Here is a 14074-nt window from a genome sequence, read left to right as displayed (position 1 = left end):
TACTGGCAGATAATGTACACCAGATGTATATATTTTGACACTGTTGAGCAGCTTTACCGACGACACTTTTGTGCTATTGGTGATGCTCTCTACCTACTGCAATTTATATCTCAACGACGGCAATTGCCGTCGGTGCCGTAGTTAAGTTCAAGCAAGCCCTGAAAACATATATGTTGCCTCCTTGACGTTCAATAACGGTAACACAAAAACAAAAAGTGAAGTTAAACAGGTCATTTCATTATGTTACACCACCATGGGTGATTTAATGTGACAGTTCTCCACGACATTGCCGACTGCCGTGGTCAATTGCAGGGCTTGTGTAAGTCTGATTAACTGTTAAACATGCTGCGTACAGTACTCACTTTCATATAATTTCTAAAAGTCTTTTGATCCGTCTTCATGGCTTGGCAAAACTCCTGAAAGATACAAGATATACTATATCAACAATTTCCATGTTTAATTTTAACATGTCGAAGTGTAAATCTCGCAACAATTGATTTTAAATTACGTAAACTCACAGACTAAAAGAAATATTTTAGTAATAAAAACTTGACATAAGCACATCCAGCATAAAACAATTATTAAGAAAGTATGAATGTTAAAGTTAATTTGGTAATTAAAAGTAATGATTTTGCTTGATAATAATAGTACATTTTAAAAATATATTTAGCATATCATATTTTAAAATTTATAATATTAATGACAAAGAAAACTTACCTGTGTGAGTTGTGGGGGTAAGTTGAGTGTTGGTAAATATTCACCCTGAAGATAGGCAATCACTTCTTCACCCTTGAATAAACAAATATTGAAAACTAAAGTAATATTTTTCAAACACATTATAGAGCTCTAAGAGTGCTGGTCTTTATACAGGACTTCTAGATTATGGTAGCCCCACTGCCATGGCTAGTGATGTTCAATGTTGGGCTAGTAAATAACTAATATTACCATGCCCGACAGGACTTCTAGATTATGGTAGCCCCACTGCCATGGCTAGTGATATTCAGTGTTGGGCTAGTAAATAACTACTATTGTGATGCCCGACAGGACTTCTAGATTATGGTAGCCCCACTGCCATGGCTAGTGATATTCAGTGTTGGGCTAGTAAATAACTACTATTGTGATGCCCGACAGGACTTCTAGATTATGGTAGCCCCACTGCCATGGCTAGTGATATTCAGTGTTGGGCTAGTAAATAACTACTATTGTGATGCCCGACAGGACTTCTAGATTATGGTAGCCCCACTGCCATGGCTAGTGATATTCAGTGTTGGGCTAGTAAATAACTACTATTGTGATGCCCGACAGGACTTCTAGATTATGGTAGCCCCACTGCCATGGCTAGTGATATTCAGTGTTGGGCTAGTAAATAACTACTATTGTGATGCCCGACAGGACTTCTAGATTATGGTAGCCCCACTGCCATGGCTAGTGATATTCAGTGTTGGGCTAGTAAATAACTACTATTGTGATGCCCGACAGGACTTCTAAATTATGGTAGCCCCACTGCCATGGCTAGTGATATTCAGTGTTGGGCTAGTAAATAACTACTATTGCCATGCCCGACAGGACTTCTAGATTATGGTAGCCCCACTGCCATGGCTAGTGATATTCAGTGTTGGGCTAGTAAATAACTACTATTGCCATGCCCGACAGGACTTCTAGATTATGGTAGCCCCACTGCCATGGCTAGTGATATTCAGTGTTGGGCTAGTAAATAACTACTATTGCCATGCCCGACAGGACTTCTAGATTATGGTAGCCCCACTGCCATGGCTAGTGATATTCAGTGTTGGGCTAGTAAATAACTACTATTGCCATGCCCGACAGGACTTCTAGATTATGGTAGCCCCACTGCCATGGCTAGTGATATTCAGTGTTGGGCTAGTAAATAACTACTATTGTGATGCCTGACAGGACTTCTAGATTATGGTAGCCCCACTGCCATGGCTAGTGATATTCAGTGTTGGGCTAGTAAATAACTACTATTGCCATGCCCGACAGGACTTCTAGATTATGGTAGCCCCACTGCCATGGCTAGTGATATTCAATGTTGGGCTAGTAAATAACTACTATTGCCATGCCCGACAGGACTTCTAGATTATGGTAGCCCCACTGCCATGGCTAGTATATTCAGTGTTGGGCTAGTAAATAACTACTATTGTGATGCCCGACAGGATTTCTAGATTATGGTAGCCCCACTGCCATGGCTAGTGATATTCAGTGTTGGGCTAGTAAATAACTAATATTACCATGCCCAACGGCTAGTAAAAACAAAAGTTGTCAAATGCTGCATTTTAGTCTTATTTTTTCAATATGAATATCCTGTAACCCACTCCCACCCACACAAACCCCCAATCTTAGTGTGTTTTAGCTCCATTTCCCTCTTTAGGTGACATATCCGATTATTACTATTAATTAGTAAAAGTTTATTTACTTAAAGTAAAGTAGGGCTAGTGGATTTTTAATTGTGTCTAGAAAATTTCTTAAATTACTGATTCCATGGCTAGTGAATTTTATAAAAATTCTAGAAGCCTTGCTTTATAATATTTTTAATTCTGGTAACATAAATATCAATATCACCGACAGGGTTTGAGCCAACGGGATTCAACAGCATTACTAATAATTTTATTAGTCAGTTAACATGTTCCTGCTTTTATTTTTTAATTGGTATGGAAGTTAACACAAACATTTCTGCATCAACTGCATGCTTTATCCAAATTTTGTTTGCAGATAGAATTAAAGAGTTAATAAAATTTTACCTGCAATAACTATAGTTACTAAATAAACTAATACATATAGGTCTGTTATATACATACATACCCATGTAATACAATGTACTAAAACATACATAGCCATATTATATACTTACTCTTTTGTCAAGAATAGTTTTTAAGCACATAGCACTTTCACCTAAAACCTGAAATAAAAAGCAAACTAAAATTAAGAATCTTCAAACAGTTATGGAATTTTTTATATTTTTTTTGGGTTTGTTTTTTAGAAAAGAACAAATAAGTACCACATATTAATAGAAAAATAGGTAAATAATAATAATAAATTATGGACGGGACGTAGCCCAGTGGTAAAGTGCTTGCTTGATGTGCAGTCAGTTTAGGATCGATCCCTGTCGGTGGACCCATTGGGCTATTTCTCGTTCCAGCCAGTGCACCATGACTGGTATATCAAAGGCCATGGTATGTGCTATCCTGTCTGTGGGATGGTGCATATAAAAGATCCCTTACTGCATTAAGAAAAATGTAGCAGGTTTTCTCTGATGACTACATGTCAGAATTACCAAATGTTTGACATACAATAGCCGATGATTAATTAATCAATGTGCTCCAGTGGTGTCATTAAACAAAACAAACTTCTTCTTATATCCAGTAGGGAGAACTAATGTAAATAAGATAATGAGGAAGATCAATTCTCTAACCTATCACAGATACTCCACCATATTATTATGCATGTTTTATTTTCAACTCAAACTCACCAGAGTTGTCTGTGCATCCGACAGGTCAAACGTGGGTTTGAGAGGAGCCAGAAAGCATGCTGGAATGACGTTCTTATACATGAAATCCAGAAATCCCATGATGTTGTTTGTGCCTCCTAATTAAAGAAACAGAACAATGTCTGACTTCATGAAAAATAACTTTGCCATGAGATTATTGAAGCAGGTTCTTGTCAGTTACAAAACAATTCAGAAGAAATGCCAAGAGTATATTAGTTTTTTCATTTTAAATACCCTCAGGTAATAATCCATATGAAGGTTTCATAAAATCGTCAGCCTCTTAGCATAACTCATATTTAGAGCTTTTGAGATCAGTGGGGGAAAAAACTAAAATGTATACAAACAGAAATAAATTCTTTAAAAATTAATTGAACAAAAACAAGAACAAAAACATGTGTTCTTGCTCAATTTTTTGTTTTAATTAATTTTTGTTTGTATACATATATACTGAAATAATAGATCACACCAACATTAACAAGAGAGGGTGACTCCCAACAAAAACCCTCATCATGTATGTGAAAACAAGAAGTTAACCATGTTACCAACATTAAATCTCACATTAGCGACATTCAGTCTCACATTAGTGACATTCAGTCCCACATTAGCGACATTCAGTCTCACATTAGTGACATTCAGTGCCACATTTATATCTTTGTACTTTATACCAACATTACGATGCCAATAGTGACTGAAATTTGCTCTACAATACCAAGTGTTCCCTTACAGGGTTCACAGCCTTAAAGACCAAACAAATTCAAAGACTTTTACCTACCATTTTCAAAGACTTTCAAAGACTTTTACACAGCGGTCAAAGACAATAGAATGCGATAAAAATACCAAATCAGTTCGATTACATTGCTGTCCATGGCAACAAATTGTTGGGGGGTTTTCAGGTTAAACCTTGTAACTACAAAATATCAAGTGCATGCAGCTGTAAAAGATATCATCATTGCTTTGGCTATGATTTGTGAGAATTTAAAGACTTTTTAAGACTTTTATTACAAATGAAAGACTTTCAAAGACCTAAAAAGATTTTTTTCAAATTCAAAGACATTCAAGGAATTTAAAGACCACTACGAACCCTGCCTTATTTCTTTCTCTCAGTATACATCAGAAATGCAACTTGACAAGCTCTGACTTACCCCAGATGTCAATCATTTTCCTCAGAATGCTGAAGCATGTTTTTTGACTAGTGGGGTCTGGACACTCAACAGCCCCTTGTACAACAGACATCAAAACCTCGTTCAAATTCTGAACATCTGAAAATAAAATGTCAATGCTTAATATATTGCATACCTTTGTACTATGAATTTCTGTACTGCAAAGTAATGGTCCTAATTTACTCCTTGTTAAATTTAATTATGTAATTTACTAATATTTTTCAGAAAAGTGAGACTGATCAACTTTAAAATTCCAAAACCTGTCAAAATAAGAATTTCAAAATTTCAAAATTTAATAGAAAAAGCAACGTAGCCTTATCTTTGGTTTGGAGAATATTATTAAATTAATCTAGTAAGATAACTGGATAAACTCTGCATACCCTGAACTTTCAAAACATCTATGGCATCATTGCTAATGATAGTCGACAGAAATTGGTAATATCCTCGCTGTAGTAGCTTTTTCTCTGTGGCAGCCACTTGGTCACGTTCGTCAGATGGTATTGCTAATGTCTGGAATATTGTACTCACAAACGGCATGAAAATCTCACTTAAAAATGGGGTTATTGCACTCTGAAACAAATAGAAAAATAAACTCCATGTAAAATTAGCCACATTAAATAGAAAAATAATTTACTAAGATCAGAGACAACCAAAAAACCCAACCATACACTAGTACACATGTATTGAAAGAACAGTCATATACACCACCACAAAATTAACTTTAACTGGCAGACACTATACCAATAATAATTCTATATAATAAAAGAAATCTATTGTTTTTCGTGCTTTGCTGGCCAGCTACAGATGATTTATTGCAACACATGTTCATATTTTACCTTCAATTTGATACTACTTTACCTTTTAACTTCAAAATACTTTAATGTGAACTTGATAGTACTTTACTTTGCATTTGATATTATTTTCCCTTGAACTTGATAGTACTTAACCTTGAACTTGATAGTACTTAACCTTGAACTTGATAGTACTTTACCTGGAACTTGTCAATAACTTACCCAGTGCTCATGGTTTGAAAATCGATGTTGAGCAAGAAACTGCTCTCCTGAAATTATGTAGGAGAGCAAATGTTCCCAGTGTATCAATTCACAGTAATTTTTAGTAAATATATTAATGATATAGGCATGTGACGAGGCGAGTGGTTTTTGGCCCAAGTGGAAATACTTTTGCGCGAGTACACGCGAGCAGGAGCAATTGCTCGCATCAAACCATATCGACTTGTTAACCTAGAATAATTTACCTTGAACATAACAGTACTTTGAACTTCATTGTGAGCTGGTTGAGAAGCAGTATGAAGTATGAACTCGACAGTACTTTACCTTGAACTTCATGGTGAGCTGGTTGAGGAGCAGTATGAAGTATGAACATGACAGTACTTTACCTTGAACTTCATGGTGAGCTGGTTGAGGAGCAGTATGAAGTATGAACTCGACAGTACTTTACCTTGAACTTCATGGTGAGCTGGTTGAGGAGCAGTATGAAGTATGAACTCGACAGTACTTTACCTTGAACTTCATGGTGAGCTGGTTGAGAAGTGGTATGAAGTATGAACTCGACAGTACTTCACCTTGAACTTCATGGTGAGCTGGTTGAGGAGCAGTATGAAGTATGAACTCGACAGTACTTCACCTTGAACTTCATGGTGAGCTGGTTGAGGAGCAGTATGAAGTATGAACATGACAGTACTTTACCTTGAACTTCATTGTGAGCTGGTTGAGGAGCAGTATGAAGTATGAACTCGACAGTACTTTACCTTGAACTTCATGGTGAGCTGGTTGAGAAGTGGTATGAAGTATGAACTTGACAGTACTTCACCTTGAACTTCATGGTGAGCTGGTTGAGGAGCAGTATGAAGTATGAACTCGACAGTACTTTACCTTGAACTTCATGGTGAGCTGGTTGAGGAGCGGTATGAAGTATGAACTCGACAGTACTTTACCTTGAACTTCATGGTGAGCTGGTTGAGGAGCAGTATGAAGTATGAACTCGACAGTACTTTACCTTGAACTTCATGGTGAGCTGGTTGAGGAGCGGTATGAAGTATGAACTCGACAGTACTTTACCTTGAACTTCATGGTGAGCTGGTTGAGAAGTGGTATGAAGTATGAACTCGACAGTACTTCACCTTGAACTTCATGGTGAGCTGGTTGAGGAGCAGTATGAAGTATGAACATGACAGTACTTTACCTTGAACTTCATTGTGAGCTGGTTGAGGAGCGGTATGAAGTATGAACTCGACAGTACTTTACCTTGAACTTCATGGTGAGCTGGTTGAGAAGTGGTATGAAGTATGAACTCGACAGTACTTCACCTTGAACTTCATGGTGAGCTGGTTGAGGAGCAGTATGAAGTATGAACTCGACAGTACTTTACCTTGAACTTCATGGTGAGCTGGTTGAGAAGTGGTATGAAGTATGAACTCGACAGTACTTCACCTTGAACTTCATGGTGAGCTGGTTGAGGAGCAGTATGAAGTATGAACTCGACAGTACTTTACCTTGAACTTCATGGTGAGCTGGTTGAGGAGCGGTATGAAGTATGAACCGGACAGTACTTTACCGTGAACTTCATGGTGAGCTGGTTGAGGAGCGGTATGAAGTATGAACCAGACAGTACTTTACCATGAACTTCATGGTGAGCTGGTTGAGGAGCAGTATGAAGTATGAACTCGACATTACTTTACCTTGAACTTCATGGAGAGCTGGTTGAGGAGCAGTATGAAGTATGAACCAGACAGTACTTTACCTTGAACTTCATGGTGAGCTGGTTGAGCAGCAGTATGAAGTATGAACTCGACATTACTTTACCTTGAACTTCATGGTGAGCTGGTTGAGGAACAGTATGAAGTATGAACCCGACAGTACTTTACCTTGAACTTCATGGTGAGCTGGTTGAGGAGCAGTATGAAGTATGAACCGGACAGTACTTTACCGTGAACTTCATGGTGAGCTGGTTGAGGAGCAGTATGAAGTATGATCCGGACAGTACTTTACCTTGAACTTCATGGTGAGCTGGTTGAGGAGCAGTATAAAGTATGAACTCAACATTACTTTACCTTGAACTTCATGGTGAGCTGGTTGAGGAGCAGTATGAAGTATGAACTCGACAGTACTTTACCTTGAACTTCATGGTGAGCTGGTTGAGAAGTGGTATGAAGTATGAACTTGACAGCACTTTACCTTGAACTTCATGGTGAGCTGGTTGACGAGAGCTATGAAGTATGAACTCGACAGTACTTTACCTTGAACTTCATGGTGAGCTGGTTGAGGAGCAGTATGAAGTATGAACTCGACAGTACTTTACCTTGAACTTCATAGTGAGCTGGTTGAGGAGCGGTATGAAGTATGAACCGGACAGTACTTTACCGTGAACTTCATGGTGAGCTGGTTGAGGAGCGGTATGAAGTATGAACTCGACAGTACTTTACCATGAACTTCATGGAGAGCTGGTTGAGGAGCAGTATGAAGTATGAACTCGACATTACTTTACCTTGAACTTCATGGTGAGCTGGTTGAGGAGCAGTATGAAGTATGAACTCGACATTACTTTACCTTGAACTTCATGGAGAGCTGGTTGAGGAGCAATATGAAGTATGAACCGGACAGTACTTTACCGTGAACTTCATGGTGAGCTGGTTGAGGAGCAGTATGAAGTATGAACTCGACATTACTTTACCTTGAACTTCATGGTGAGCTGGTTGAGGAGCAGTATGAAGTATGAACTCAACAGTACTTTACCTTGAACTTCATGGTGAGCTGGTTGAGGAGCAGTTAGATACGATAACGTAGCGCTGACATCGCTACGAGATGAGGCATATACCCCATGTGTAGCAAAAACAAACTTCAGTGTTGTGTAAAAAAACATTCACACTTTGTTGGAAACACTTACTCGATATAGTTCATATATATTAAATTAATTGTTGTTGCAAATATAATTAATACAATGCAGATTAACAATTATCAAGACTAAAAGCGTTCTTCGGCAGCCATGACGGATAATACGAGAAGTTCGTGAGAATGTGAAATAGCCTATCCATACATGAAAATATATACTATCTACTAGAGTAATTTTAGTTTTATGATATATTTGACGAAATGTATTTTTTTTATTTCTTTTATCTTTTAAAACTTAAACTTAATAGTTCGTCTAAAATTATAAAAAATAAAAACATACCCACATTTAAACTGCATTGTTTGCTCTCGGAACTTTTTTGACAGAGGTCAAGGTAAGTAGACCAGTTTTTATTTTAATGTGGCGAAGCATTGCAATAATATAGATTTATTTATTTTAAAAAAAAAACAATTTGCCTGACGTCTTTACAAGAACAATAACCTGGGTGAATGACGTTTCCGTTTTAAGAACGCTGGAAACATTTCAAAGCAAAATTGCTATAGAATGGGTTTTTTTGGGGTTTTTTAACATTACTAATGCACTTCACTCTGAAGAAAATCTTGTGATTAAAAAAAAATGTACTATCTACGAAATATAGATTTCAAGTGACATTACTGTAGGATATTTATTGTGTGCAAAGCCAAAATAAGGGTGTGAAAAGTGACCGTCGTCGACAGTAGTCATTTTTAAAGTACTTACACTAAGTTACAGTGCTAGCTGTTTGCTAATAGTGTAGTGGTAGAATGTCATTTTAATATTGGTGTGTATTTTGTGCATTATTGTAGTGGGTTATCTCAGATCTCAGAAGAAGAACTGTAAATAAAATGTTAACTTTGAGCTAGTAGTGTAGTCTTAGACTTGAATTAATCAATTTATTGTTGTTATTATTAACACTGTATTACTATTAGTGATTGCCAAATATTCCTCATGAGCTCATCTCGGACAGTATATGGTTTTAAAATACCTACAGTTAATAAATAGTTTTGTGTATGTAAAAAAAAAAAATATATATATATATATTACTCGATGCAGTTTCTGCGGTGCTCCGAAGAAGATAGCGGAGGAAACTACTTACAACCAACATGGCAGTCGAGGGATAAGAATAGCCAGATGACATTGTACATTGCGAATTTTAAGGGCTTACCAATACATAAGACATCTTTATGGCTCCTGATGCGTGTCAGTAGTGAAGAAACTTAACTATGTATACAACTACAACTTTATTTGAACAAAATGTGCGATAATATTGGCGGGAAACGTGCCGCTGTGATCTGTGGCGGCTCTGCTATGAAGAAATGACATCCATATCCCGTAACGGTAACCGAGACATAGGCGAAAGTTTCCGTTACAATACCATAACTAAGGAGCAGTATGAAGTATGAACTCGACAGTACTTTATCTTGAACTTCATGGTGAGCTGGTTGAGGAGTGGTATGAAGTATGAACCGGACAGTACTTTACCTTGAACTTCATGGTGAGCTGGTTGAGGAGCAGTATGAAGTATGAACTCAACATTACTTTACCGTGAACTTCATATGGTGAGCTGGTTCAGGAGAGCTATGAAGTATGAACTCGACAGTACTTTACCTAGAACTTCATGGTGAGCTTGTTGAGGAGTGGTATGAAAGTGACAGTACTTTACTTGAACTTCATGGTGAGCTGGTTGAGGAGCGGTATGAAGTATGAACGTGACAGTACTTTACCTTGAACTTCATGGTGAGCTGGTTGAGGAGCGGTATGAAGTATGAACGTGACAGTAATTTACCTTGAACTTCATGGTGAGCTGGTTGAGGAGCGGTATGAAGTCGTACAGCTCCTTGACCTCGGGCTGTTTGAGGAGGTTCTCCAGGATGATGGGGATGAAGGGCAGGATCTCCTTCTCCAGACACACGACCATGCGGTGGAGGTACTGCCTCACCCCCGTGTGCAGCATCTGGCGGTGAGCGGGGGCGTTGAGCGCCACCAGGAACAGCTTGAGCAGCTCGGTGAACACCTCGATACACCCGCTCTGCTTCATCGTCTGCTGGCTTGAAAAACACTTACTGGCACGGCTGAAGGAAGGAAAGAAATGTTTTATTTAATGACACACTCAACACATTTTATTTACAGTTATATGGCTTCGGACATATGGTTAAGGACCACACAGATATTGAGAGAGGAAACCCGATGTCGCCAATTCATGGGCTACTCTTTTCGATTAGCAGCAATGGATCTTTTATATGCACTATCCCACAGACAGAATAGCACATACCACGGCCTTTGATATACCAGTCGTGGTGCACAGGCTGAAACGAGAAATAGTCCAATTGACCTAGCGACGGAGATCGATCCCAGACTGACAGCGCATCAAGCGAGTGCTGTACCACTGAGCTACGTCTCGCCCCTGGCAGGAATGAAAACAAAGTAGATGTGATTTTATAATCTACATGAAGTAGTTAATTAAAAAGCAATTACATTTTCATTATTTACTTTTTCCTACATACATACAAAAGTAGTAGAGATAAATTAACAAAACAAAAAAATCAAATATAATTTTTAGTAGGATAAACTACAGTGACCTAGTAATAGTACTGACACATCACCATCCCAAGTTGTTCCTACATGTGAGGTTTGATGGTCCTGTATGCATCTGTATGCAATATATGGTCCAGACAAGAAAACGTTAACAGACTTACAATTTTAACCAGTTATAATTAAAAGAAGCTATAATTAGTGCGAGACATGAAAAGGAAAGGAATGTCTAATAGAATGACACAACTATACCCCACTGATTAATTATCAGCTAATGGATGTCCAACATTTGGCAACTGCGACATGTAGTCTTCTCAGAACAAATGCTGCATTTTCCCATTAACAATGAGGGACCTTTTACTTGCATTTTCCCAAAAGTCGGCACAAATCATGGCCTTTGACATACCAGTCATGGCGCATTGGTTGAGATGGGAAAAATCCCTCACTACAGATATTTAGTATCTAATATATTGTTACCGCAAAACATGGTTCTTGATGTTGTCCATATGTTTAAGAAACATAGCAATGCACTATTGCTAAATTAGTGATGAGCACAAACCTTGCAAGTGCCATAGCGCTAGTAATGCAGCGTGCATAAGCCAGCTGCCTCTGTTCATTCGTTTCCTGGAAAAACTTTCCGAGAAGACCTTCGTACTTGGTTGCTATTGGTGCCAACAGGTTTCTCATGAGCAGTTGCTTTTTCTAAAATGAAAAGAATATTACTCTCAAAAATAAATGCTTCATCTAGAAAGGCATGGAACATAAAATAACATTTGATATATAATGAAACTTAATTCGAGCTGATCTATAACTGATGTCATGGGGATGAAGGATGGTGGTTTGGCGTAATGTTTTCTCTCCATGAATACATGGCTTATATAAAATTTTACTTTGTAGGTTGTGGGTATATAAAAAAGATTGCCTCTCACCTCCTCCATATAATTAAAAAAAAGTTTTTTGTGTGCGTTAAAAGACACCACTAGAGCACATAGATTTAATTAATAATCAGCTATAGAATGTAAAATTTTTGATAATTCTGATATATAGTTGTGAGGAGAAAATGTGCTACATTTTTTAGTTAGCAGCTAGAGATCTTTTTTATGCACTTTCCCAGACAGCACATACCACAGCCACATATATGATTAATTCTTTAACAGCCCTTACTGAAGCATGCTATATAAATATCCTAAATTATATTTTTATGATATCCTTCAGACTGGGGAATATTTCTTAGGTTTCAGCATACATTTATGATTTGGGCATGAAAGCAATCTAATAAAACTTGGGGCGGGACATAGCCCAGTGGTAAAGCGCTCACTCAATACGCGGTTGGTATGGGATCGATCCCCATCGGTGGGCTCATTGGGCTATTTCTTGACTGGTATATCAAAGGCCATGGTATGTACTACCCTGTCTGTAGGATGGTGGATATAAAAGATCCCTTGCTGCTAATCGAAAATAGTAGCCCATGAAGTGGCGACAGCGCTCCCTGTCACAATATCTGTGTGGTCCTCAACCATATGTCTGACACCATATAACCATAAATAAAATGTGTTGAGTGTGTCGTTAAATAAAACATTTTTCTTTCTTTCTTTCTAATAAAACTTACCTCTGATGACAGGCCACTGGATGTGATGAGAATGGCAGCCGTCTCGTACATGAAGAGTGATCTAATAAGTCTTACCTCTGATGACAGACCACTGGATGTGATGAGAATGCCAGCCGTCTCGTACATGAAGAGTCATCTAATAAGTCTTATCTCTAATCAGTGCTCTACAAAGCAAGTTCAAATTTACTCTTCCCTGGCCAGTAAAGTATAATATTTTAGTCGCCAGCCACTTATATTTAGTAGCCAGCTAATATATTCTTGTAATTAAATCGATTCATCTGCCATTTTACGGCACATTACTAATGCCGAAATTGTTATTAGACCACATTCGAATGAACTTGTGAAGGGGTAATTCCTAGTTGTTAAATACTAATTATAAGTTACTGTTTGTGTCCGGTTCCACTAAAACTGAAGGATTATTAACTATCATTATCAAATTCCGTACCCAATAATTTTATTAAATGAAATTAAGCGAATTACTATTTTAATGGCACTGCTAAGATATGCATTTAAATTGTAGTACTCATTAAAAGTTAAATAAAAGCATTGTGATAATAATTACCAGGCTTCAACATGTTACTAGTAGATACCAATCGGCTACCTTACTTTTGGTTTAAATAATATTTATTTTCATCAAATACTGCCTTGGCAATCTGTAAATACTGTTTTGTAAATAGTTGTATCTTTAAAGCCATCTAAAGTCGCGTCATGAAAATATAAACATGTTTTCATCCTCCACTGATGAACACGACTTCCAACGTGATTAAAACAACATTCATGACGGGACACGTCATTATTGTGGGAGGACCCGTTATCACGATAAGCACAACACAATTGGAGCCCAGTATAACGCATATATACTACTCAAAAGAATTTAAGGGTCAGACGATATTTTCGACATTATTTTCTGAATGTCAGTTATATTAGCTACACCATAATGTCACGCATGGTATTGTTCCATTTTGACGAAAGTGGGTCTAAGCAACCCATAAATGAATTAAAATCCACTGTCATTGACACTGTCAACTAGTTCTAATGGCGAAAACATGCTTACATTTGCACGTAAATTAGGGCGAAAGCGAAAGGTCTGCTAAGTGCCCATAACTTGCTTTTTCACAAAGCGCTTCATTTGCACGCTTTGCATGTGTATTCCATGTTCCCAATGCTGAATTTCCATATAATTGGAGCTTGCACTCGTGTACGGTGCACACTCCAAATTCGACAATGGTACGACGTCAACTGACTATCGAAGATCGAGGAAGGGCTATTGCTTGGCTTCAGGATGGCAATACGCAAAGAAATGTTGCTCTGAGACTTGGTGTCAGTCAGAGTGTCGTTGGCCGACTGTGGCAACAGTACCAAGCAACGAATTCTGTTCGAAAT

General features: G+C 37.9%; 1 protein-coding gene across 1 annotated transcript in view; it reads right to left on the bottom strand.

Annotated features, from left to right (window-relative positions):
- Positions 1–14074, bottom strand: part of LOC121367869 (exportin-T-like) — a 41197-nt gene that overhangs the window by 7302 nt on the left and 19821 nt on the right. The window contains 8 exon segments of the mRNA XM_041492303.1: positions 363–416; positions 718–789; positions 2870–2917; positions 3488–3603; positions 4648–4764; positions 5046–5235; positions 10337–10622; positions 11642–11784. Of these exon segments, the coding sequence (XP_041348237.1) occupies positions 363–416; positions 718–789; positions 2870–2917; positions 3488–3603; positions 4648–4764; positions 5046–5235; positions 10337–10622; positions 11642–11784 (1026 nt within the window).

This window comes from Gigantopelta aegis, chromosome 3 (genome assembly GCF_016097555.1).
Source record: "Gigantopelta aegis isolate Gae_Host chromosome 3, Gae_host_genome, whole genome shotgun sequence".
NCBI lineage: Eukaryota > Metazoa > Mollusca > Gastropoda > Neomphalida > Peltospiridae > Gigantopelta > Gigantopelta aegis.
The sequence above is the reverse complement of the archived record's forward strand: the minus strand, read 5'-3'. Positions and strand labels throughout refer to the sequence as shown.